At 52.5% G+C, this 25,196-nt stretch overlaps 10 protein-coding genes across 10 annotated transcripts; 7 read left to right on the top strand and 3 right to left on the bottom strand.

Annotated features, from left to right (window-relative positions):
* Positions 1-42: 42 nt before the first annotated feature.
* Positions 43-3,962, top strand: VC83_01026 (uncharacterized protein; the record flags this gene model as incomplete). The annotated part of the gene is made up of 2 exons (XM_024464711.1): positions 43-999; positions 1,062-3,962. The coding sequence occupies exons 1-2, from the start codon at positions 913-915 to the stop codon at positions 3,960-3,962; spliced, it is 2,988 nt and encodes a 995-aa protein (XP_024327788.1). The 5' UTR covers positions 43-912.
* A 248-nt stretch (positions 3,963-4,210) lies between these two features.
* Positions 4,211-4,716, top strand: VC83_01025 (uncharacterized protein; the record flags this gene model as incomplete). The annotated part of the gene is made up of 2 exons (XM_024464710.1): positions 4,211-4,231; positions 4,534-4,716. The coding sequence occupies 2 exons, from the start codon at positions 4,211-4,213 to the stop codon at positions 4,714-4,716; spliced, it is 204 nt and encodes a 67-aa protein (XP_024327787.1).
* Positions 4,717-4,946: 230 nt separating this feature from the next.
* VC83_01024 (uncharacterized protein) lies at positions 4,947-5,722 on the top strand (the record flags this gene model as incomplete). The annotated part of the gene is made up of 2 exons (XM_024464709.1): positions 4,947-5,667; positions 5,718-5,722. Exons 1-2 carry the CDS (start codon positions 5,241-5,243, stop codon positions 5,720-5,722), a joined length of 432 nt encoding a protein of 143 aa, XP_024327786.1. The 5' UTR covers positions 4,947-5,240.
* Positions 5,723-6,057: 335 nt separating this feature from the next.
* On the top strand, positions 6,058-6,810 carry VC83_01023 (uncharacterized protein; the record flags this gene model as incomplete). The annotated part of the gene is made up of 2 exons (XM_024464708.1): positions 6,058-6,625; positions 6,766-6,810. Exons 1-2 carry the CDS (start codon positions 6,191-6,193, stop codon positions 6,808-6,810), a joined length of 480 nt encoding a protein of 159 aa, XP_024327793.1. The 5' UTR covers positions 6,058-6,190.
* Positions 6,811-6,937: 127 nt separating this feature from the next.
* VC83_01022 (uncharacterized protein) lies at positions 6,938-10,967 on the bottom strand. The gene is made up of 3 exons (XM_024464707.1): positions 10,451-10,967; positions 9,855-10,342; positions 6,938-9,807 (listed from the first exon to the last, which is right to left on the bottom strand). The coding sequence occupies exons 1-3, from the start codon at positions 10,576-10,578 to the stop codon at positions 7,400-7,402; spliced, it is 3,024 nt and encodes a 1,007-aa protein (XP_024327792.1). The 5' UTR covers positions 10,579-10,967; the 3' UTR covers positions 6,938-7,399.
* A 779-nt stretch (positions 10,968-11,746) lies between these two features.
* On the bottom strand, positions 11,747-12,070 carry VC83_01021 (uncharacterized protein; the record flags this gene model as incomplete). The annotated part of the gene is made up of 1 exon (XM_024464706.1): positions 11,747-12,070. The coding sequence occupies one exon, from the start codon at positions 12,068-12,070 to the stop codon at positions 11,747-11,749; it is 324 nt and encodes a 107-aa protein (XP_024327791.1).
* A 1,847-nt stretch (positions 12,071-13,917) lies between these two features.
* On the top strand, positions 13,918-17,080 carry VC83_01020 (uncharacterized protein). The gene has a single exon (XM_024464705.1). The coding sequence runs from the start codon at positions 14,109-14,111 to the stop codon at positions 16,782-16,784; it is 2,676 nt and encodes an 891-aa protein (XP_024327790.1). The 5' UTR covers positions 13,918-14,108; the 3' UTR covers positions 16,785-17,080.
* A 299-nt stretch (positions 17,081-17,379) lies between these two features.
* Positions 17,380-18,721, bottom strand: VC83_01019 (uncharacterized protein). The gene has a single exon (XM_024464704.1). It carries the CDS (start codon positions 18,617-18,619, stop codon positions 17,915-17,917), a length of 705 nt encoding a protein of 234 aa, XP_024327452.1. The 5' UTR covers positions 18,620-18,721; the 3' UTR covers positions 17,380-17,914.
* Positions 18,722-18,744: 23 nt separating this feature from the next.
* On the top strand, positions 18,745-21,054 carry VC83_01018 (uncharacterized protein). The gene is made up of 2 exons (XM_024464703.1): positions 18,745-20,072; positions 20,123-21,054. The coding sequence occupies exons 1-2, from the start codon at positions 19,306-19,308 to the stop codon at positions 20,631-20,633; spliced, it is 1,278 nt and encodes a 425-aa protein (XP_024327453.1). The 5' UTR covers positions 18,745-19,305; the 3' UTR covers positions 20,634-21,054.
* Positions 21,055-21,597: 543 nt separating this feature from the next.
* VC83_01017 (uncharacterized protein) lies at positions 21,598-24,244 on the top strand (the record flags this gene model as incomplete). Its single annotated transcript, XM_024464702.1, has 4 exons — positions 21,598-21,722; positions 21,794-22,647; positions 22,705-22,767; positions 22,930-24,244. The coding sequence occupies exons 1-4, from the start codon at positions 21,711-21,713 to the stop codon at positions 24,242-24,244; spliced, it is 2,244 nt and encodes a 747-aa protein (XP_024327460.1). The 5' UTR covers positions 21,598-21,710.
* Positions 24,245-25,196: the final 952 nt, after the last annotated feature.

Below are 25,196 nucleotides of genomic sequence, written 5' to 3'. Positions count from 1 at the left end.
ACCGTTAAGGGGTTAGAAGGCCTGGATTAAAGAAAGACAAGGCACGCATTACTGTTACAGTTTGTACTAATGCTATATGGAAATCTATATATTTTAGCTGCCTACGGACAATTAATCGACTTGGCGCGACTCAACTGTACTGTGGACCACCGACCACGGCGCCGCCGATTCTAGAAGACTGGCCGCCGTTCTTTCTAACAATAGATTCTCGCCAATGGCGATCGGGGACAGTACCTCGCACTGGACCACCCTATCATGCCTATCCTAGGTACCATCCCACAACCTAAAACTGCCCGCTGCGTAAAAAAGTTTATATGGGTGGATGGGATGGGGATGGGGATACAAATGTACCTCTACTGCTATGGCAGGCTGCTGTGGTACCTTTGTGTTGTGGGTTTGGTTTGTGAGTGGTACCTTTTGTGCGTCCCCCCAGCCCCCATCTTCCCAGAGGGGAAATCCTGTCCTCTCCTCCATTTGTATTTTTATACCACTCCGACCTCTACATATCTTTCTCCTCTTCCTCATCTTCCTCCTCCTCAACCCTCACTGTCGCTTCCTCTAGCTTCTTAATATATCCATCCGTCCCCCTCGATAGTGCATGAATCCAATCAGAGTAGTGAGCCTTCAGATACGCGCTGGTGTTGCCGCCACCCGCATCACCCGACGTCCTACGAAAATTGTACTGTACGATCGAATCGACTTTTCTTTCCCTTGACGCGCTACGCCATTCACCTGCATTGCCATTATTCACGAACACATCTCGACTTCGCCCGCTGCAGGAAGGAAGAGAGTAGAGGAAGAAAGCGTCAGCTTACAACTTTTGCTTCCGGGCAAGTCAGCAATCTCCGATATATCTAGGACTCGAACCACGACCCTCAGGCAAGGCCTCTGGCCACACATACACTCGTTACCATGAGCATGGCGTTTGAGGAGCTTCTGCGGCGGTCAGAGGGCTCGGACGAACTGCTCTTGCTCTTGAAAATGCCGTTCAGCTCTAATGTAAGGAAGCCCCAAGACATGGACCCTATTTTTTATAGCCCAGCTGCTAACCGCGGGCACAGTTCCAACAAAACTCGATATGGGCGTCCTTTGGCACCTCCATCGGCTTCACAGTCCTCATCGCCGTCGCCTTCTCCCTCCTGCGACCCTATAACTCCGTCGTCTACGCCCCGAAGCTTAAACATGCGGATGAAGCGCATGCACCCCCGCCGATGGGAAAGGGCATTCTGGCATGGCTGGGGCCGGTGATAAAGACACAAGAGCAGGACCTGATCAAACACATGGGCCTCGACGCTGCTGTCTTCCTGCGCTTCACCCGCATGTGCCGCAACATCTTCCTCAGCATCTCTGTCATCGGTTGTGCGATCCTCATCCCAATCAACCTGCGCAAAGGCACTGGCACATCCTTCTTCGAGAAGCTGACCCCGCTCAGCACGTCTGGCTCGCCCACCTGGGCACAGGTTGTGTGCGCCTACCTCTTCAACATAGTGGTATCAGGCTTCCTGTGGTTCAACTACCGCAAGATCGTGCAGCTGCGCAGACAGTACTATGATAGCCCGCAGTACCTAGCTAGTTTGCACGCGCGAACGCTGATGATCAACGATATCCCGAAGCCGTATTGCACGGACGAGGGTATTGGCCGACTTATTGACGAGGTGGTGCCGACGTCGTCGTTCTCGCGCACGGCTATTGCCCGCAACGTCAAGGATCTGCCCGACCTGATCGCGCAGCATGAGGGCACCGTTCGCAAGCTCGAGAAGCATCTCGCCAAGTACCTGAAGAACCCGGATCAGCTGCCTCCCGTGCGGCCGACGTGCGCGCCCTCGAAGAAGGACCCATCGTACGGCTCGTATGCAAAGGGGCAGAAGGTCGATGCGATTGAGTATCTCACGGGCCGCATCCGCGACCTGGAGATGGAGATCAAGGACGTGAGGCTGAGGGTTGATAAGAGGAACGCTATGCCTTACGGTTTTGCCAGTTACGAGGACATCGGAGAGGCGCACACCATTGCGTATGCGGCTCGCAAGAAGCACCCCCATGGCACGACGATTGTGCTTGCGCCCCGCCCTGATGACATTATTTGGCAGAACATGCACCTAGATCAGAAGACGAGGCGCTGGAGACGTATTGTCAACAACTTGTGGGTTACCCTCTTGACTCTCCTGTGGATCGGGCCCAACGCCATGATATCCATCTTCCTCGTCAACTTGGCGAACCTGGGCCGCGTGTGGAAGAATTTCCAAGCCTCCCTGGCGGCAAACACGACCATCTGGTCCATCGTGCAGGGTGTAGCTTCCCCAGCCGTGACCTCGCTCATCTACCTCATCCTACCCATCATCTTCCGCCGGCTATCGATGCGCGCGGGCGACCGCACCAAGTCCGCCCGCGAGCGCAACGTCACGGGAAAGCTGTACACGTTCTTCGTGTTCAACAACCTCATCATCTTCTCGGGGTTCAGCACGGTCTGGACATTCGTCAGCGCGGTGGTTGAGAAGACGGGTAAAGGCCAGGACGCGTGGAAGGTCATCCAGGAGGAGGACATTGCGCGCGTCCTCTTCACCTCGCTCTGCATCATCTCGCCCTTTTGGGTGACCTGGCTGCTACAGCGCAACCTCGGTGCCGCCATCGACCTCGCCCAGCTCTGGACGCTGTTCTGGAGCTCATGCGTGCGCAAGTTCTCCAGCCCCACTCCACGCGAGCTCATCGAGCTTACTGCACCACCGGCCTTTGACTATGCTGCCTACTACAACTACTTCCTCTTCTACTCAACCGTGACTCTCACCTTTGCGACGATCCAGCCCCTGGTACTCCCAGCCGCAGCCCTCTACTTCACAATCGACGTCTACCTGAAGAAATACCTCCTCCTCTACATCTTCGTGACCAAAACCGAATCCGGCGGCATGTTCTGGCGCGTCCTCTTCAACCGCATGGTCTTCGCCTCCATCCTCGCCAACCTCGTCGTCTTCCTCGCCGTCTGGGTCCAAGGCGACCACACACACATCCAAGCCTTCGCCGTCGTCCCCCTCCCCTTCCTCATGATCGCCTTCAAGATCTACTGCGCGCGCACCTTCGACAAGAAGACGCACTACTACTCCCTCCGCGCCGTCGGCCGCCACGGCGACGACACCGCCGCCGCCCCGCTCAAGAACTCGCGCAAGACCGACCGCCTCGCCTCCCGCTTCGGTCACCCGGCTCTGTACAAACCCCTCACAACCCCGATGGTGCACGCGCGCGCCCAGAGCATCCTAGCATCCATCTACAGCGGCCGCCTCTCCAACTCCAACAACCCCGACGCCCACGACATCGCCTCCGTCAGCGGCTACAGCGACACCTTCACCCTGTCTACCATGAAATCCCCCCATGGTGACGCTGGGGGTCCGCCCGGCAAGTTGCAACAAAACATCATCCCCGGCTTCGAAGTCGTCCCCGAATCCCAGCTCGACTTCTCGTTCTACAAGAATCGTGCTGAGTTCGGGGATGACCATGGCGCAGGGGATATCTTTACGAGGACCCCGAATCCGTATGACCGCCTGGGGACTGCGGATACGTATCGCTATACTGCGTCGTCGCCGGGGAGTTCGAGGGCGGGGAGTCCGGCGCCGCCGGTGCCGGGGGTGCCGAGTCAGTATAGCCCGACCCCTCTGGGGGGGGATTCAAGGTATAATACTTCGAGCCCGCCGCCGCCGTTCTCATCAGGAGGACACGAAAGTCCGTATAGCGCGCCCATCCACCCAGCTTTCCGCAACAATGATCGCAGACGGGGAAGCGGGAGTCAGACGAGAGAGAGTCTGGTCAGGGCCGCGGCGGGGATGCCGGATAGTGTGCCTGTGAGCGTGGCTGTCCCGCCGGGGTTCTTGGGGGGAGGGCCGCAGGGGTATGGCGGGTTGCCGCAGGAGGATGCGGATGCGGCGGATGGGAGGGGGGATTATGATTATTACCGGGGGAGGAGGGGTGCTAGGTAATTTGAGTTTTTTTTTTTGAAGGGGGGGTTGATGAGGTGAGAGGGAGAGAGGGTGATTTAATGGCTGTATATAGATAGATAGCGAGGGCGTTGGATAGGCATTTTGCGGGGAGTATTTTGGGGGGGATAGGATCGACTGGCTGGCAGGCTGGCTGAATGGATGAGAGATGGGAAGAACAGGATACGATTTTTGTAATGAGAAGACTAGCAGCGGCAGAGTAGCGTGCGGGTGTATATGTTTCCACCCTTATGTTTAACCTTTCTTCGGTGGTATGTGAACTTGTATTTCTATGGACTTCGCCGTCGGTTCTGGGGTGTATCGGGGGGTTGTGGCTGTGGTGTTTATATGGTGGTTCTTTTGGATTTGATGGAGTCTAGGACAGCGCTGTAGCCACTACGCCTGCCTTTGTTGATAGAGCCTCGGGCTGGCCTGGAGGCAGTGAGGGGGTGAATAGCCTTATGAATTATTCTAGAATCGAAATCGAGTCTCAGACACGACGCCCAGCCACAGTGCCTTTGTCGATAGAGACCCGGTTCAATCCTCGACTCAATGGACGTTCTAACACCCACAGCTACGGAATTCTTTCAACTTCGATATCGAGTCTCAGACTGCGAACAGTATTACCTGCACAGCCTCGGACTACAAATTTAACACTGAGAACCTGAAAGCGGAAGATAACCGCGACAAGTACAACGCAGACGGCGCCCCGCGGCTGAGAAACGAACACTATGCAGATAGCACCCCTCGTCCTTGAAGCAAACAACTACCATCAATTCCTCTCTCCCCACGGTCATCAAAGAAGTATATTTGTCGCCCCGACCAAGTTCCCAATCGAGGTCGCCACGGAGGTGGAGGGGGAACAAAGATGTTTTGGACAATAAAGGCGTCTCATCCCCCCCATCACCTCCGACGCGCCACTACTCGCCGAAGCAAGCTCATGGTGCGACTTACTTCACCAAAACCAACAATGGTTTTCGAGAACATGGAAACTGTTCATGTCGCAGACTTGGGGGGTTACAGGGAACTGTTCACGAATGTCTCTCGCACTGCGACGGCTTCAGGGGCTAGAGCTCCTGAGCGGTCCATGGTAGTGTTCGGGGGGGAGTATAAATTCCTCTCGATTCCCATCTTCTTTTTCTTTTCTACTCCAGAACTATCAAGCCTCACAATCCTGATCCCAATTGCTACAGCGCACTCAAAATCACACCAAAACAATCCCAATCACCACCACAGCAGCACACCCAAAATCACCACAACACACACAACAAACCAAGCACCATGCCCACCCCTCCACCGCCCCCCGAAAAGGGGCACAAACCCAAACTCCCCACTGGTTCTAACAAACAAGTCTGCCCCGGCTCCTCCCACCCCAACAGCAGCAGCGGAAGAAGCTGTACCATCACCCCCTACCCCACCACCCGGGGCCTCACCTACTGTACCACCCACCAAACGATCTGTCTCCTCTGTCCCACGCACCCAAGGCATTTGATTACACAAAACTGTAAGAGTTGTGTGTGGAGAGCGAGTGCGGAAAAGCGGGCTGCTGAAAAGGCGGAGAGGGAGGCCAGGGCGGCGGCTAGGGAGGCTGAGAGAGAGGCTGCGTTGGAGGCGGCGGAGCAGCAGAGGGCTGCGGCGAGGGAGGCAGCGGGGGCTAGATCAGCTGTTAGGACTGCAGGGAGGAGAGAGGCGCCGAGGGCTGTGAGAAGTAGGAGGGGGGTGAATAGGAGAGGAGGGGGGATGAGGAGGAAGCGCTAGACTGAGATGCGGGGTGGATGAGAGGGACAGGGGCTGGCGCGCTGTTTTGTCGCCTGTTGAAGATCTTTTGCTTGATTGATCCTGGGGGGTTGAGAGATGGAAGAAGGAAGGAGGTGAATATAGAGTGAGGGGGTCAGCAACGCTTGACCTTGTCTGTCCTCGCGGGTTTCTTTTGTTTTTTGTTTTAGGGAATTTTTGGAAACATGTTCTTGGGGGTCTTTTGGAGTTAGGATAGAAGGGGGAAGAAAATGCAGGGACTATGCAAAAAAAGGGGGGGGGGGCGCTCTAGGATCCTGACAACCAACTCTTTTATGGCTGCGTTGGCATTTGTAATATCCTATGTTCTCTATTTCAATTTCTTTTCAGTCTGGCTAGAAATGGTAAAGCGGGCAGGCTAGGCTTAATAATTACACTCCTTACAAGTACCATTACAGCAAAGATGTTGTGTATAGGTGTCTAGAAATAGCCATTCTATGCTCGGGATTGTAATCTCGAAAGGCAATGACAGCAAAATAGACCGTCGCCAAGAACAAGAACTCTATGAGCACAACTACAACAGGAGAATTAGCCACAGTCCGGTTTCCCAGCCGGTGGTTCTCATATGGGTCCTCCTCGCCATCGGCGCACCACGCCGAGCCCTTGTCCTCGCCCCCGCTAGGTCCTCGTCCCGCTCGTCGGTGAAGAGCAACATCCCCGCCTCGCTGCCGAACAGGTCGCGGAACGTCTACTGGTCGTACGACAGGAGCTCCGACCCGCGTCCCAGCTTCCAGGCGGCGGCAATGCGCGCGGTCTCGGGCTCGGCACGCCATGGAGCTGGTGGAGGACTGCGGCGAAGTAGATGCGGACAGTGGAGGGGTGGCTTGAAGGCTGTGGCCGCTGTAGGGGGGGCGGGGTGCTGGGGTGCTGGGGTATGGCCCGCTCATTTTGGGGGCTGCTACGAGGCCTGGATACATATAGGTATATTGTATGAGATCTGCTAGCTTTCTTTGGATGGTTGTTATACGTAATCGGGGCGCCTTTTCGCTTTGGGGATTAGCTAAATACACAGGACGAGGAAGAGACTCCCATCGACAGTAGGGTGCAAAAAGTATGAATACATATGAAATTAGCCAACATAACGCTAACCTTTTTGGGGCTTGTTTACATACTTGCTTGTAAATTAAAACGTGAGATTATTTAGCCTGAACTCTACGTGGCATTATAATAGAATCTTATATTTAGTTGAGACTTAATCGAGTTATATTGCCCTTAGATCACTACTCTTTAATTTGCCCCTGTTCTAGAATCGACGTCCCCAGATATGCGTCGTTCCTTCCTGTCCCCCTCAACGTGGCACTAAACCTAAAACGGATCTCTGGACCCCGCGAACCGTTCTCATTTTGAAGAGAAACAACACATTAACTAAGAGCATGATATTCTTCATAGAAAATGTTTAAATATTGAGAGAGTACGACATGGAAAAAGGGTATCTACATATGAAATGAAAATAAAAAACATATTGCGGCGAAGCCGTGTTTCATATCAGTCATAATCGTAGTCAGATGTCCACCCACCTCACCCACACACAAACGCATTGGTGGTTATCCCCCAGATTACACAGACCAGCCCATCCCCTTTCTCCCTCGAGCGCCTCCCGCCTACCCATTATTCCTCATTACCCCCAATTACTCCCATTACTCCCCTTACTCCCCGTTACCCCTATAGTGCCCTACATCACCGCCCACGTTGAAGTCTGTGTTTGGCAGATACTGCACATGTTCCAGAATCTGCGAAAAATCGGTATCCATATTGCTCAAATCGACATCCCGCGTCGTGAAGGTCATATCGCCCGACCCCAGTGTAACGCCCTCCATGTCCAGACCATAGTAGCCAGTTACGCCCCAGCCCTGGTAGGGCATCTCCGTGATGGGGCCGAAGGCCGCCCCATAATCGTACCGCACAGGGCCATCGTACAGCCCGTGCGCCAAGTGCTGCGAGGGCCCCGTCGAAGGCTGGCTGCTCATTGTGTCGTAGGGGTTGGGAGCCATGCTTCTTCCATAGGGATTAGGCGACTGCTTTAGCTCAATGAGCATTGCAGCGTCCCTGTGACTATCGTCGATCGTGTTATACCTTTGTGATGGTGGTACCATGCTTTGCTGCATTGGTATATGCTGCTGCGGCTGCTGCGGAGAATAGCCAATATTGTATGGCGGATACGTAACTGTTATATTCGTTGGTCTCGTGGATTCCGGGACGCTTGGGCGAATAGGATCATAAAACTTATGTTGGGTCTGTCCTGTTGCGGGTGGCGGAGCTGGCGATGCAGTGTCGCCAGGTGCCTGCGGAAACATCAAAGTTACATTCGAGTTGGGAGAGTTCGTCGTTCCTGTCAATGCCCACCAGATAGGCTGATTTGTCCCTCCATCCACAGTGGGCGACGCAGATCCTTCGGTCTTTGGGGACATCTTCGGAGCCATAGATTTCATGCTAGGAGACGGTTGTGCAAACGGAGGCGGAAGAGTTCGTTTCCAATCGTGTACGGTACCTGGACGAACCTTTGTGCTTTCCATTTCCTCTGATGTGAAGGCCTCTGGGTCTGCAATGCCTATAGCTTTCTGGTCAAGGGCAGTCAATATGTATTTTGTTCCGGCCCAGTATGTTTCCAGTTGCTGAAGGGCTTTATAACAACATAGGTAATCCTGACTAGGGTTGGATTGAGCCTTCACTTTGGTCTGTTTCGTATTGTGGTGCGAAGGTTCGCATTTTATATTAACATTTACAGATGCTTTGCTGGAGGCCTTCGTATCCTTATGTGGAGTTCCTTCTCTAGAAGTAGGCGATGACGCCTTTTGGATGTTCGTTTCCATGAGGAATGCAGAAGCGGCAAAGTACATGGGCTGGCTCGTAAAGGGGTTCCCGACGAAGCACTTTGACTCGTTCGTAAATGCGAATGCCAGGATGTCCGCTATGGTTTTAGCCGATGACATACTTAACTTGCGGTTGTCATTGGGTAGTAGTTGGGCGATTGCACTGCTCCATAGCTGAGGGCAGTACACAACCATGATGAGTGTATGGTACCAGAAGTGAAGTAGGATAAAGTTGGTTCCTTCGCCGGCCTTGTCATAATGTGAAAAATTTCCCAAATTGAACGCGAGTTTTTTACCCAGTGATGCTTGCCAAGCCGTCACCTCCATCGATATGTCTTCGAGGCCTTGTAATTTCCCTTCTGTCATGTCCTCAGTTCCTTTGATGCCATTCAAAAGATCTGATACTCTACCGTAGAGGTGTATAATCTGGATTAGAGCTGGTAGAGGTGCGGGCCAGTTGCTCTTCGGCAGCATCGTAATGACAGGTAGGCCTAGCTCAAAGTCTTCCCTCCGCATCGTGGCTGGTCTTCCTAATCCGGACGAGATGAACCTATCAAGTGTAAAAATGGCCCAAAGAGTGTCAATGCGTTCCTGCTCTGATGCCTTTTGCTCGATATCTGCGCCTGGGTGACCATCAGACTGGCGCTGATTGAAGTCATTGTGGATTGGAGAATAATTAGGCAGTCGGCCACCTTGGATGCGGATCCCATCTAGTTTTTCTAGTCCAAGGTCAGATGCCATACGTATCGCACATCCGGTGTACATCCACAAGGCGCTATCCTTGTTGTCTCCAAAAGCCTCGTATGCGAGAAGTAGACAGGCTTGCAGAGCTTCCACTGTTGGGCATAGGAAGGTGTCTGTGACGACGGCCTTAGCACGCTGCGCAAATGCTTGGCCGTATTCCGACTTGAGGCGTTTTGGGCCAAAAGAGCCAATTAGTTGAGGGTCTTCTGAGAACCGTGCAGATAGAGAGCAAATCGCATCAACGAGTATTGGCGCCAAGTGCTTGTCATCCATCATTCGTAGCACCTTATCTTTGCGTAGAAATGGAAAGTTGCATCCGAGATGTACGAAAAAGATCTTGACGAGGTGCTTTATCAATGATGGAACTGGCTCTGAATTGCTAATATCATATAATGGCAGCCCAAGATCGTTCCGTGGCTCTCCAATCGACATTGATGAGCGACGTGGATTTGAAAAAATTTGGTCTCCTCCAGGGCTATAGGAGTTTGATAGTGGTGATGCTACTATGATTAGTATATACGAGCCTGATGATGGACAAAGTACTAACCAGACGACAGCGATGTAGGACCTATTTTACGGCCAGGATGACTAACAGACACTACCATCTGTTTAAATCCCCGCACGATGGCCGTTGGGCCGAACCAACGGAAATATGGGACTCGGCGATTCAGGGTCTGGGAACTTTGGCCATCGTCAGTGTATGCTGTATTGTCACCAGCGGCACCTGGTGACTGGTCGCCATAGCCAGTCGATTCCTCGGAAATCCTATGTTCCTCAGAGAGGACTCTATGAAGCTTCGTATCAGCTCGCCGGGAGGTGGGGGAAGGAATCTTCGGCCTGATGTCTTCGTGTATGTTGTCCTCGTCGTCCTCGTCGGCGTCGTCGGCAGCAAAGTTTTTGGTATCCGAGTTCTTTCCTGCACCCGAGTTCGATGGAGCCTCATACCCCATGCACACATGCCGGTTTTCTTTGCACGTCGAGCATTCCGGACGCTTTCCGTCGCATCGTATCTTTCGCTTGCGACACGTCTGGCATCTACGTGTAACATATACATTAGCACAGTTCCTTTCCAAAGCACGAAAGATGTCGAGGGTTGTACGATGTAAGAAGGCGAATAAACAAGACCAAGTGAAGGCAACATACGCGGCATCGACCCTCCTCCTCTTCGCCGGTGGGCGACCCTCGTTATTCACGAATCGAATCTGCTTCGGGGTTGGGAGCACCACGGTCGACATCTTAGCGGCGCCTCTGCCAGCCGACCACAAGCTCATTCTTCATCAGGAACCAGGGAGAGCTGGATAAACTTGCAGGGCTGAGCGTGAGCGGGGCAGAGTCGCATCTCATCTCCAGTTGCACGTTTCTATGGTCATGTTATGCTGACACGACAGATCCGGCGGCTGTCCGTGTCGAAGCTGGCGGAAGGTGGAAGGAAAGCCTGCAAAGGCTGGGATAAATCGCTTGTCCCAAGCAAGAGCGATTGTGAAGTCAGCAGCTATCTGGAGCTGTGTTGGTGCAGTGCATGGTAGAATGGGGTAGATTGGTATATTAGAAAGCCACAGTGTGGTAGGGTTACTTTGTTGTGGGCGGCGGGCGGATAGACGGGGGCAGAGCGGGGAGAACTAACGCTGAGCTCCAAGTGGGGATCAGTGGGCACGACAAGTTCCCCCCCCATAAGCGCCAGGGGACTACGGGGACAAGCTTAAATACATTGTCTCGAGGCCACGTCTTGAAAACACCCGGTCCACTAAAACTTCCTCAACTCAGCGCCACGACTCCTACCACAACAAGGTGAGGCTTCGGATACTCAGAGAGGTCCGAAAGAAGTACTGTACACTTCTATCTGTACCTTCATCGTCCCGAAGATCCCATCCATCTGAATGTTGGCGGGGTCAGCCTCCTCCAACCAAATCCACGGCCTTTTAAATAATGCAGCGCATAATGTGCTATGCCCCCCCAGGATCATTATATGAGATGAGGGATGCAGCCACGTCCCAAAATGGACACCCCCTCCTAGTGGGCCAGGCGACGTTTGTTCGCCATGGTCATGATGCTGTAACTGCCGAACAAACTCCCTATGCTCCTTGGGATCCGATCAGCGAGGCGTCTTCGATGATTGACAGTGACCTTCACGGGCGACTAGCTAGTACTCTAGCCGCTGCTTGACTGTGATAGTGGATAGTAGTGGATGATGACAGTTGGGAGGATTGTTTGTCTCAGATATCAAGCCATGAACCCTGCTATAGCTGGCGGAGACTAGGAGAGATGTGCGAGGGAGGGTAAGCCCGATGATTGAAAATAGCGCTCATTCCTCAACTACGGGCCTATTAAACGGGTTTGCACAACCGGGACCAACATCACACCCCTGTCCTTGGGAAGCCTCATCGCTGAGTATTGCACAAGTACGGTACCGAATACCTCGTGCCTTGATTCCTTCGGTTTTCATAGACATTCTTCAAACTCGCGGAACCTGTCTCGTCCTTCGGCATCTTTGTTGACCCAGACGCTAACACTGGTACCCGGGCAAACAAAGTTGCTACAGTCGTCATCCTCAATGACCACTTTTCTGTCTGACCATCCAAGCACAGACATCGCCTGCATGTATCCTCCAACATGCATCCGCTTCTTACCGGGCCCCGCATTGCTGAGGACCGTCGCGCAGCCGAACCGCCTATCCAATGTACCATATCGTACCCAACCTATGCCGATAGAGCCCCCCCGCAGGATGGCGGCGGAAATGTTTTGCTTGTCCCCAACCGGGTCCATGCCGTAGAGATCGCCCCAGAAGACGGAAGTGTACCCGTCGTATCGAAGAAAGATGAGTACGCAAGGGCTTAAGACTGGCTCGATGGCGGCTTCTAAGGCTTAATAAGGTCGAGTGTCGTGATTCATCACAAGCGTCTACTCGAGTAAGTAGCTGTTTGTTTTGTCATAGTGGTGATTGGGAGTACTTACCACAGCGTTGATTGGCTCCTTTTGAACCAATGATCCATCGAACACTTTTCTCAGATCGGCTTCTAGAGTCTTGCTCATCTCCAAGAAATTGTGTACGAGGGGCGCATGAAACAGCGAGAATTTCGTGCCCATACATAGTAAGATATTCACTCATATCATCCAAGCCGCCCTTCCAGAACTCCCCCACAAAAAACCAACCATCCCCCCTAGCCTCGTCCATCTTTATATTAAACTCCAGTAGAAAGTCTTTACTGAAGTGCTTCACAGCATCGAAGCGAATACCGGAGATATCAACTTCCTTGCTCAACCACTTCCCCCAGTTTATCACACCTTGTCTCACTTCTGGGTGGTCGTAGTCGAGGTCAGCGAACATTAGGTAGTCATAGTTTCCTTTCTCATCATCGACGCTCTCCGCCCAAGTGTCGTCGCCGAGAATCTTGTAAATGGCCGTCTTCTTCGTTTTCGCGTCATAATCAATTCCGCTAAAGTGATACCAATGATACTTCTGGGCGCTATACTTTTCGCCACGGGCAGGTAAATCGAACCCAACCCATGCGTCAATTTCGTAGGGTTCTCAGACCTTTTGGGTGCGGTCCGCGTTATCAACCTCCTCAGCGCGACACATTTCCTTATGATCGGCGGCTGCCTTATGGTTAAGCACCACATCCCAATAAATACCAGCCCCTACTTCTTGGCTTAGCCGTCAGGGACAGTAGCTCTTCTTTTGTGCCCCACTTTGTGCTTTTGGCTCCCTTCTGATCGAACTCGCCGAGGCATACAGGTCGTAGATGTCGTAGCCATTTCCACTCGGAGAGGACGCCTTGGACCCCGCCCGGATCCAAGGTGCTGAAGGCTTTTGGCATTGACAACTTGTCAATGCCAAAAGCCTTCAGCTGGGGCAACCGGGACTATATTCGCTTCCAGTGCTTCTTGTCGTCGGGGACGTACCACTCGAAAGCTTGCATCATGGTTATGTTCTCAGGTGTGGGCACCTGTTCGCCATTGTCTCCTCCCATCTGTATGGGTTGCTTGTTAGCTATTACCGCAAAGTGTAAGTTCGACCGTCTCTACTATAAAAGAACAGCAGGGGAATTTTGCATACCTTGAATATGTGAGGCTCAGAAACTGAGCACTGATGAGGTGAGGGGTAGGTTAGGAGCCAGGAATGATTTTCAAGGACAGAAACAGAAATACAAACTGTAGAGAAATATCGCAAAAACCCCTGGGAAGAACGTGATCTGTTCTGGATGCTTATAGGGCCTCTCCTGCCTTAGTTTATCTTAAATTTACTATTCCCCTGGTGGACGGGACTTCTAGACCGCAACCATTTATGGCAAATGACGAGTAGAAAAGCACTCGTAGGACACAAGGCACAGGCTTAGATAAGGCAATAAATGCCCCTTATTGTAGTCATAGAAGTTGTGTGAACATATCTCCTCAGTTAAACGCTTATTATTCACGAATTCCGAACTTCAAAATGATATCTCTGTTTAGAGGCTCATAGGCATTTTTTGGAAATGGGGACCTATAGAGAACCCAACCAGAACATGGTGGCAGTCCAATGCGGTGCACAGACAATTTTGGTTGCTGTGCCATCCCGTCGCATGTCAACAAATGTCCCCCATCTCTGGATGCAATCTACGTCGATATAGAGGCCACATTTATAGAATCTCTGATCACAACATTTTCTCCTTTTGGCACGAATACACGATTATATACGATTGCGATATCTTGAAATCTTCTCGCCAGCTCCATATTGTATCTGCCATCTACAAGTGGGGTTGCTACACCCTCAAAGACTCGTATTCCAACGGTTGTTCCACCAGCAATTTTGCTGTAACCATCAGCAATGGCAAAGCCTACACCTTCCTACGACGACTTTGGAATCCATGTCGATGGCTCCTGTCTCACTGATTCGACAGACCTGCACGCATCCCCAAAGAGGAACCTCTCCGACCAGACAGTTATACACCATGACGAAGTCCACGAGAAGACCGAACAGGACGAGCATACGGAAGCAGTCATCCATGCCGCTGCACGAGCAATTATTACGAGCATCGAGCAAGATGCATATGACAAACATGCTGGCTCTGCCATTAACGACCTGAGCTACAGCGGCGTCGATGGATCGGACAACTGTTATACTGAACGATCGAATTTAACATATGGAGAGGGAACCGAGATGAGCTATGAGGGCGACCAGGAAAATTCATACAACGAAGACATTCATGACGACCCCTACGATGGCTCCGCTAGCTCACACCATGAAGATGACGTTTTCAGCCACGGCAGGAGAAGCTCCGGTGGGAGTCTCAATTCTAGTGATGAACAAAACACAGACGAAGAGAGGCGGTACCAGCTTACAAAGTCTGACAACAAAGCCGCACAAACAGAAAATAGATCCATGCGGCATGATGAACAGGAGGAGGAGCTGGGCAATGAAATGAACAACATACCTGAAACAATATCTCGGATTCCCAGCATGGCCTCAAACGCCTACTCTATGCTACCAGAGCCGCTATCTTTCTCGTCCGTAACTTCACCTCACACGCCCAGCAAAGTCCTCAACCGCCCTCCTTTCCGGACCCCAAGCTCAGTACGGGCAATGCAGATGTCCAGCCCGACGCCCTCAGTCTTTTCCGGCTCACCGACGTCGCGTAAGAGGGTAAACAGCTCGCGCATATCCACGCCAAACAGACATCAGTCATCACTCACGAAGCACAGAACCCCCACCAAATTCAAAGCAAAGGAAGAGCATCCCTTAGTTCTATTACACGTCACTGTCCTCCCATTATATTGGCAACATGCCCAGATAATGGACACAGCGCCACCAGATGTGCTATCAAAAGACCTTCTAGCTGTACGAGAGAGCTGGAAGCTGCTACAAGACAAACTCGGCGATACTGTGTTCGAACGAGGCGTCCTACTACCCCATCCCCAAGATTCATACGAGACTCTCGAGGAGAGACTCTGTGCTGCACTCGAGCTGCCCATGCGCCCCCGCGCCAAGATCCTCGCCTGCGGACACTACGTCGGACCATCGACATCCTTCTCCGACAGCGAGCTCTCCGCATCCGACTCCTCTGATTCCGAGGACCTGGACTCGGAAGTGTCTACCAAGTCTCTGTGGTGCGACATCTGCTGCCGTGATGTTCGCTTCGGGAAGTACGATTCGATGCCAGGGCGGCAAAAGAAGAGTTTCAAGGTTAAGCTGTTTGCGTCGAATGGACTTATGGGCGCTGGTGCGTGGGCGGCGTGTTGGAGGGAGATGGAGAGGGTGGATGTGGAGATTACGCCGTGGGTTGAGGCTACTGCCGCGAAAGAGATCAATGAGTTGACCGAAACGGTCATGGCGCATCAGACCCCCGACGAGGGACATTTTGAGGAGGTTCACCATAGTATTATGGAGGAGCCAGTGCCTTCTGTTAAGATTAAAGCCCCAGAGGAGGAAAGCCATGTCGACTTTGCCGACATTGCGAGGAGTGAAAGAGATGCGATGCGGTTGAGGGAAATATATGGTGAACAGGCATCTCAAACACCGGAGCGAGTTCCCCACCCGCAACACGATCCTCATCCACAACACGATCCTCATCCACAACACGATCCTCACCCGCAACACGAAAGGCCCTCGAGCAGACGTCCCACTGCCCGCCATCAGCAGGACGAATCCTTCATCACGCTCCTTGTGGCTGCTGCCAAAGTGCTCCTGCAAGACAAGAAGAACGTCATGATTTTCCTGCTGAGTCTGGTCGTTCTGTTACTTGCTCTTAGGCCCGGTGGAGCGCCGCCAGTAAACAGCTTCCAGATGCAGGAGATGGCGATGCAGAAGTTTGAGGCGGCGGCTGCGGCCCGCGTGGCTGCTGATGTTGTTCAGCCGGTCGTACAGATGGTGGCTAGGGTTGAGCAGCAGGAAATATACGCACCAGAGCAGGCTCCGGTGCAAGTTGTGGCTAAGGCTGAAGTTGTGGAGGAGAAAATGGCGGTTCCTGTTCAGGTCCCTGTGCAGGAGGCGGCGTATATTGAGGTTGTGGAAGCGGAGGCTAAGGGTCCTGTCCCAGCTCCTGTTGAGGTACAACAAGCTGTCGAAGCGGCGTCAGTAAACGAGGAGGAAACGGTCGTTGAAGTGGCAGAGCCGGCACAGGAGGAACAAGCTTCTTCAATTCCCGAAGAAGTTGAAGAATCTAGCTCTGCCTCTCAGGTCGAGGCAACCGAGGAGGCTTCTGCTTCTACAGAAGTTTTCGAGGAGGCAGTGGGCGCCTCTGAGCCTGTTGTCGAAGATGAGCAGGTCGATCTAGCTGAGGAGGGTTCGCCTTTCTCCGCTGCCGTAGAGGAAGCAGTGGAGTCTATCGAACCTGTCGTTGAGGGCGAAACAGTTGACGCTGAGCCAGTTGACGCTGAACCAGTTGACGTTGAACCAGTTGACGCTGAACCAGTTGAGGCCGAATCAGTCGAGTCCGAGCCTGTGGTGCCAGAAACCGAATCCGTCGAGCCAGTTGTTGAAGCTGCCGGGGAGCCGCAAGAATGAGTGCGAGGAGATTTAAGTTCATTATTTGCATTGAACTGGATATCATTTGATAGTGAGCGAGCTAGCGAGCGGGCGATTTGATTTGACTTTTATGTTTTACGATGTTAATAAGGCTGTGCGTTTGGGCATTGGATTGTTGTCTCGTTCCCGCAAAGGTTGGGGGTGAAAGTTGGTATAGGGAAGGAGGAATGGATGGGATGGAGATATGTAGGGGGGATTGGACTTTAGATACCTCTTAGGGCTTTAGTAGAATAGTCATATTCGAATTTACTCTAATATGAGCTCATACAATGCTATTTATTTGACTGACACGTCTTTAATTTTCAGCTCTGTATATAGAAGGAACAATTACCAAGCAAAAGCTCAGTCGCAGCTTCCTCATGAGTTTCAACCCCTTTATATGGAAAGAACGATTATCAAGCAAACTCAGTCGCAGCTTCCTCGGAACTTTCAAACCCTATATATGGCAAGAACGATGACCATGCAAGGCCACAGTCGCAGCTCTTGGAACTTTCAGACCTTATATATATATATGGAAAGTACGATTACCAAGCAAACTCCATCGCAGTTTCCTCAGAACGTTCAAGTCTTATACAGGGAAGGAATGATTATCAAGCAAACCCAGTCGTGGCTTCCTCGGGGCTTTCAAACTTTATATATGGACGAACGATTACCAAGCACACTCAGTCGTAGCTTCCTCAAAACTTTCAAGCCCTCTATATAGGGAAGGAATGATTATCAGTCGCAGCTTCCTTGGAGTATAGTTTTCAATTCTTTAGGGGACATGATGCTAATGAACACAGTAACAAGTCCATGGTATATGTAGCGACTTGTATATTGTGATTGCCATGTCGTTCCAGGTTCACTTGGAGTTCCTACTGTATGGCCATCCAGCTTTCTGGTCCCAGATAGTCTAACAGTAGCCAAGGCCTCAAAATACCAGCCACAGGAACCATTTAGCCAACAACCTACGTTCAAATGGTCCTCTCCTGGCCCTGCTGTTGGTAACTGGGCCGTATCGCCAAGACCGATCGCGTCGTCCTTGGATCGACTCTGTACTGAACGTACACACAACGGCAGCGTGACCACTGTCGATAGAATTGCGTTTGTAGCATCTTCTCGTACTCCATTCATCTCACACCACGAGCCCTGCCTCTTGTACTCGCAACACCTCCCCTCCCAATACCCGACCCCCTCTGCGACGCCGTCCTTCCAAGCCCCGACGCCGGTCTCTGCCCCCCCACCGACGACCCTGTCACACTCCCTCTTAACCCCCTCCCCCTCCCCCTCCCCCTGCTCACTCTCCCCCTCGTAGTTCCCCCAGCCAACCTCACTCTCTCCTCCTCCTCCGCCTTCGCCCTCGCCTCCTCCCTCCGCCTCGCCTCCTCCGCCGCCCTCCTCTCCGCCGCCTGCGCCCTCATCACAACCTCATTCTCCGCATCCACCAGATCCTGACTCGCGCCCTTCCAATTCGGATCCAGCAGCAGCCGTTGATTATGCTCCGTCTGCCCCAGCATGCGCGTCCACGTATTCAACAGCGTTGATGCGGACGTCACGGTCGTCGACACGGTGCCCATGCTCCCCCGTGCACTCTCAAGCGATGCGATTACCCCCTCGATCGCTGCATTTGTGTCTTGCAATGAGGCAAGCTCGCGCTGCAAGGTCGCTGTGCGTGCGGCTTCGGCGTCGTAGCGGGATTCGCGGGGGGCTTCTGCTGTAGCAGCGGCGACGGCGGGTTTGGGGAAGGAGGTGGCGCGGGGGGAGCGCGAGGGCGACGCGAAGAGGTCTTCCTCGGTGTCGGAGATGTCGAGCTTCTCGGAGGCGGCTGGTGCCATTTTTTGTGTCGTTTGATGTGGGTTGGAGGGGGTAGTGATGGTACTTGTATACAATTTTGACGCGTGTATTTATGGAATCTGATCTGGTTGACGCGTCGTGGGGGATGGGGAATTGGACGCGTCTTCAGCCCTGTCGACGGCGTACTTTAGGTGTGTGCACGGGCCTTGTTCAGCCTCCTCTATTTGGTCGCTTAGTGGGGAATTTCAGTGTCCCAGCCTCCTCATTGTGCGTAGTTGGGACAACCACATCCCCAAACCCCATTTATACACCATCACCACATAACTTTTTGCGCAAATCCACCATAATACATAAACAATGTCAAGGGCTCTTTATTGTTCAACTATTATTGGAAGCTATTGAATCTATTCTTCTGATATCCTATTGCGCCAGTTCAATTATTGGGTTCTGCGCAACTAGCGAAAGACTACCAACCAAAACAAGCCACGACCAAGCTCAATTCTCTGTAACTCTGTTTTGAGACTTCAACTTTGCGACCACAACAGACCCTCAACCACAACTTCTACAATCGAGAAATTAATTGCAACCCCCTTATATATACAGCTGCTTTGTTTCTGCTGGACAGATTGGCTATTTACTCAGTCTCCGTGGACACAGAATTGCCAGAAAGCGACCGCGAATAAACCTTCAAACCACAAAACCACAAACGAAGCCTTTATTTGTCAACATGGCAGGCGCGACTACAACTCCTCCTCCCACTTCGCGGATCAGGATTCCTCCAACCCCACGACTCGGATTAGAAGACGACTACCAACCTTACGCGCGCAGAAAGTCAACTCGCGTCGCATCACAACGTGAGAGCTCGGCACAGGCACCACCTCCCGCTTCCAACCACAACCTTAGATCCGCACACTCCTCCCCTCAGTCTGCCACAAAGCGCAGTGTTTCTGGCTCTTCCAATATTACACCTCCTTCCACCATTTCACGCAAGCGAGCAAACAAACCCACACTTTTGGGCGAAGACCAAGCCTCCTCCCAAACAACAAGAGGTGCCAGTTCCCCACAGGGCTTCTACTCCTCCATCGGCACAAGGAACGAGATGCTTCCAACTCCAGCAAAGACGCCGCAGAAGCGTGCAGAAACCAAAACCCCAACGATCACATCGATCGCCCGAAACCTCTTCCCAGTCCGCCTCGAAACTGTCGAGCAGGCGATGCCATCTCCCAAGAGCCAACGCAAGAAGTACAAAGGGTTTTCCCTCGACGGATATGGCGAAGATGAGGATGAATCAATTGCCATCTTTACGGATTCCAAGGAACGCCTTCCGGAAGTTGACGCGAGCTCTGACAACCCTTTCTACGGGCCAGAGGTGATCACAGCTGACGAGCCATCGAAACGGAGAAGCAAGCGCAGAAGAGTCGAGCCACGCGAGTCCAACGGTGCAGATGAGGAGGCTCAAGATGAAGAGCGCAAAGATGGCCTTGTATATGTATTGTGAGTAGATCGATCTAAAATTCACCCGACTCCCACTAACACACTTTTAGCCGTGGCAAGAAAATCTTCCGCAGATTCAGTGACCTGGATGAGATACAATCACGTCCTTCTGCTGCCGATGAAGTTGAGGATGAGGTTGATGTTACCGTCCCTTCCAGACTTTGTGGTCCTCTTACTCGATCTTCCATGAAGCCTCGTCTTCTGTTCCCCACCCAAAGGCAACTCGATGAGAGGGACAGCCAGTACAGCGAAGCTGACGAGGAAGCTGACACCGACATCGAAGAAGGCAACGCCCTCGCTACTCCTTCCCTGCAAACCGACAAGGTTGCAACTCCACGTGCTCCAAGATTTGCACCTGTCTCGCCGCCAAGTACCGTGGCCCGAACGACTCGCTCCAAGAAGGTGTCCTCCGATGATGGCATGGCCGGGGCCGGCTTCTCCAGCTTAGGCTCAGCATCACCATTTGAGAGCTGGCAGCGCACCAAACCCAAAGGTCAAAAGAGGGGCAGTGACGTCGTGTCCGCTTTCGACACCGGAAATCACAAACGTGTCCGTGGCTAAATCTTTCTTTGCATGGCCTGGATCTATCTGCTACATGGCAGCTTTTTGTATCCAGCCTGCTCTCTTTCATCACGCTGTCGTCACTGGCGCGGCGCTTGGACACGATGTCCTTTTTTCCTGTTTGTATAACGACGATGCATTGACCGCGACTCTCTTTTTTCAATTAATACCAACCTGATACATACGGCACGACTCTCATGGCTTTACACACAATGGCGCAACGAAATCTTTCCGGTTCTGGGATGCACTGGGCAGGGCAAATGGGGGTGGGATACATGGGGTGAGAATATGAAGTAGGACGAGTCAATAGGGGTTCAATGTAACATGGACTGGAGAAAAGAAGCCAGAGGATGGTTACTGGTTGCTGGATAATGTAGACTAGAATAACTGCGCCAATAAAAGAGCGAATTCAAATACGAATGGTCCCTGAATGTCCCTTAGTGATGATACCCGCCACTAAAATTCCCCTCCTGATATTGTCATACGTGTGTTCCCTATTACTGTCGAGGTTGGACCATCTAACTAACAACTTTGAAATTCACCTCAAATTCACATCAGTTTCGTATGAGAAGCACGCTCATGATCTCCCAGCGTAGTTAACACAGGATATGAACGGGGCCGTCACCTGCTGGTATGTCCGTCTGGTCGGCTTCCTTGGTCTGGGTACTGCTGGGCTTCTGGGTACTGCGGGCTACTTGGCAACTGCAACAACTGTCCAATGTCAGCGCTGCAATATCAGTAATTCAAGGCCTATTCCAATGAGGGAAAGCAGGATATTTTGCCTCGATCGCAAGCCATGGCTTGGTTTCTTTCCGAGCGGCTTTTGAGACGCCAGTTGATTGACGGCGGCATCTCCCACGTGATTATTGGCGCCAAGCAGTTTTTTGAGAAAAAGGTTCCGACAAGGGTATTTCGCTAGTCTCTACCCGCCACTGGTCCCTGGATGCCGTGATAGTAGAGCGACTCAGGAACTCAACCATCCGCCGTACAAAATTTGCAACACAAAATATACTCGAAAGCGTCTTTTATTTTGCAGCGCCGAATAGCTCATCCCCAAAGAATCCAGAATTCGCAAATATGCATATCCTGGTAGGTTTCCCCCATCTCCAAGTCTCCCATCCATTACCGAGCGAGTGAGGGGTCGCTGATAACCCCGCCAGGTAGTCAATGACGACGGGCCCCCCAGCAACCAAAGCTCCCCCTACGTCCACTCCCTCGTCAACAACCTCCTCGAAGCCGGCCATGTCGTCTCCATCATCCTGCCCCGCGAACAGCGCAGCTGGATCGGCAAAGCGCACATCATCGGGCAGACCGTGAAGCCGACGTATTTCCGCCCCGGCACCCTCCACGAAGACGACGGCGTGATCTTGAAGCGCCCTTCGCCGGCAGGCGACGACTGGGTCCTCGTTGACGGCACCCCCGCTAGTTGCGTCCAGATCGGATTGTACTACTTTTTCCAGGAGCGCGGACCAGTGGACGTCGTTCTCAGCGGGCCGAACTACGGCCGCAATACCACGGCGTGCTTTGCGCTGAGCTCGGGGACGCTGGGAGGCGCGCTCGAGGCAGCAGTTTGTAAGCGAAAGGCGATTGCGCTGAGCTATGCGTTCTTGACGCGGGAGCACGACCCGAAGATCATTGCGGGTGCGTCGAGGTTGAGTGTCAAGATCGTGGAGCACCTCGTGGCGAATTGGGATGCGAATACCGATGTATATACGGTGAATGTGCCGCTTGTGCCGGATGTTGAGAACAAGAAGATCTTCTGGACGGATATGCTGCAGAATTACTGGGGCCCGGGTAGCTGCTTTGAGGCTGTTGAGGATACCGAGGATGCGGATGAGGAGGAGTACAAGATTAGGGAAGGAGAGGTTGAACAGAAGAATGGTGGTGGGAAGGCGCCGATACCGCATCAGCATAGGAACTTCAAATGGTCGCCGAGGTTTACGGACGTCTACAAGAGTGTGGAAGATGCCCCGCCTGGCAATGACGGGTGGGTAGTGAAGGAGGGATTCACGAGGTAAGTCTTGAAACCATTCCGCGCGACCTTGGAATTCCATACCTGACAAAATCACAGCGTGACACCACTGAAAGCAAACTTCATGCAAGCGACGGGGAAGCAACAAGGCGAGATTACGCTGTGAGTACGATGGCATTACTTAGCGGGCTGAAATGGAAAAAGGCATAGAGCATTAGACCTCGTGTTAGACCAATACAAGCAGATTTTGATTCCCTTTGCAATTGCTTTGGCCCCATTTGCTCATCGCGCGCTTTACATTGACTTTTGCTTTTCTCCGCTCAGAACATCCGAAAAGTCAAACCCGGTCTCACTACCACAGAGCATGCAAGATCTCTCCCTCGCCGCCCCTGCAGCAGGCATCAAGCACTTCAACGCCCTCATCGACTACGGCGATACCTACGTGCAGCCACTCATTCTCTCGGCTCTCTCAAAACTCCTACCAAAAGACTCATACACCCTCATCTCGCCCGGTTCCATCCCTATCAACTCCCTATCTCCCACCCTCCACATCCAGCAATACGAAGAACTCCCCTTCGACACCCTCCTCTCTCAACCCACCACCACCCTCGCAAACGCCTACATCATCCGCAAAGCCCTCATCCGGAAACACTATCTTTCCGCCACCGCGCACGCCTGGGGCACCAAGAACCCCTCCACCGCCCTCGCGAAACACATCGCCCCCACCGTGCACTTCGAAGTCGACTACGCCGAGTTCCTCGACGACGCGCTCGTCGAATGCTTCGAGCTCCACGAGATGTTCGCGCGTAATGCAGACAAAGAAGAGAGCGAAAGGGAGTGGTGGATCCTCAAACCCGGGATGAGCGATCGCGGCCAAGGAATCCGCCTCTTCGACTCAGAAGAAACCCTCCAATCCATCTTCGACGAGTGGGAAGCCGAGCGTCCCGAGTCCGACGACGAAGAAGAGGATGATGGGGAGGCGAACATGCATGATGGGAAGGACTACATCATGACCTCCCAACTCCGCCACTTCATTACGCAGCCGTACATCCACCCCCCTCTTCTCCTACAAGACAACCCCCACAAATTCCACATCCGCACCTACGTCCTCGCCATCGGTGCTCTGACGGTCTACGTCTACCGCCCCATGCTGGCCCTCTTCGCAGGGACGCCCTACACCGCGCCCGCCGCCCTCCCCGACCTACGCGCACACCTCACAAACACTTGTCTCCAAGACGGGTCTCGCGACGGATCCGTAGCCGCGTTCTGGGAGCTTGGCGCCACGCAGCCCGGTCTGCCTAGTTCATGGCAGGAGGACGTGTTCGCGCAGATCTGCGAAGTGACGGGGGAGTTGTTCGAGGGCGCGGCGAGGACGATGGGGACGCACTTTCAGGCGCTGCCGAATGCGTTTGAGGTCTTTGGAGTGGATTTTGTCGTTGATAAGGAGGGGGGGGTGTGGTTGTTGGAGGTTAATGCGTTTCCGGATTTTGGGCAGACGGGGGAGGCGCATGCGGATGTGGTAGAGGGGTTGTGGGAGGGGGTGGTGGATGTGGCGGTTAAGCCGTTCTTTGGGGGGGAGGCGAGGGGGGAGGAGGGGGGGATGGTGGAGGTTAGGAAGATTGATTTGGGGAGACGGTAAGGGGGTCTATCTGTTGGGGCGTTGTGCTGGGGTTTTGGATATATTGAGAGCTGGATAAGGCGTGATCATTTGATTTAAGGCGTTGATATCTATTACAAACTTTACCCCCTTTGAACTATATTTATAAAAGTCTATTTACATCCTTAGCCGCAGATTTGAAGACATGCTGTGAAGTCTTCTGAAGACTTCACAGTGAAGAATTCGAGCGAGGCAAGAAGGATCAGTGTTCGGCACGGATACCAATATACCCGTGGTATCCGGGTATATCCTCGAGTATATACCTACCCGGCGATATTTTAGGAGTATCCGGCGTATCCGGATACTCTCGAGTATATATCCGGATACATGCCAAGAATAGCCAAGCGCAGCCAAGACCTCTTTTTTCCAACGCCGTGAGATCTATATTGATGCTGTATAAAGTGATAATTATCCTCAGAATGAGCGACTCGTCGTTATCAGATATACCAACGGAGCCTGAGGGCTATAATAGCTATGATACTTATAATGAGCCAAGTCTGCCAACGCTGCCACCCCCTATTCATATTCAACAGGATATTAATCCTACACCGCTCCGGCTTCAGCCTCCAGGACGAATGCTGCCACCAACGTCGTCGGTACTATTTACGAAGCTATTATATTCGCGATTGATACTTGATAGTAACCCACCTACAGTCAAAGTAACTTGCTTACAACCAGGCTGCGGATATTCACCTACTCCGCAGCTATTAAGTCAGACTTCAACCGGTAATCTTTGGAAGCACTATACGCAGAAGCATCCAACAGTAGCATATACAATGAAAGGTCATACAATTACGCCGTCAAGCCCATCAAGTAGTGCATCGTTATTTTTTGAGCCACGGCCGCGGAACCCGCAAGTCCAGCCCGCTCAAGCTCAAGCATCAAATAGTAGAGCGAAATACCGAGAGTTATTACTCTCATTCGTTGTATCAAA

This window comes from Pseudogymnoascus destructans (genome assembly GCF_001641265.1).
Source record: "Pseudogymnoascus destructans isolate 20631-21 unplaced genomic scaffold scaffold_2, whole genome shotgun sequence".
Lineage (NCBI taxonomy): Eukaryota > Fungi > Ascomycota > Leotiomycetes > Thelebolales > Thelebolaceae > Pseudogymnoascus > Pseudogymnoascus destructans.
Note: the sequence above shows the minus strand (reverse complement) of the source record. Positions and strands in the feature narration are given on the sequence as shown.

Excerpts from the sequence above, each read along its gene's own strand:
- VC83_01019 (XM_024464704.1), bottom strand. The coding sequence starts at position 18,619 with ATGGCACCAGCCGCCTCCGAGAAGCTCGACATCTCCGACACCGAGGAA.
- VC83_01020 (XM_024464705.1), top strand. The coding sequence starts at position 14,109 with ATGGCAAAGCCTACACCTTCCTACGACGACTTTGGAATCCATGTCGAT.
- VC83_01022 (XM_024464707.1), bottom strand. The coding sequence starts at position 10,578 with ATGAGCTTGTGGTCGGCTGGCAGAGGCGCCGCTAAGATGTCGACCGTG. Across the intron at positions 10,343-10,450 it reads AGGAGGAGGGTCGATGCCGC|ATGCCAGACGTGTCGCAAGC; the intron begins GTATGTTGCCTT and ends TGTTACACGTAG. Across the intron at positions 9,808-9,854 it reads TCCTACATCGCTGTCGTCTG|CATCACCACTATCAAACTCC; the intron begins GTTAGTACTTTG and ends TAATCATAGTAG.
- VC83_01018 (XM_024464703.1), top strand. The coding sequence starts at position 19,306 with ATGGCAGGCGCGACTACAACTCCTCCTCCCACTTCGCGGATCAGGATT. Across the intron at positions 20,073-20,122 it reads GATGGCCTTGTATATGTATT|CCGTGGCAAGAAAATCTTCC; the intron begins GTGAGTAGATCG and ends ACACACTTTTAG.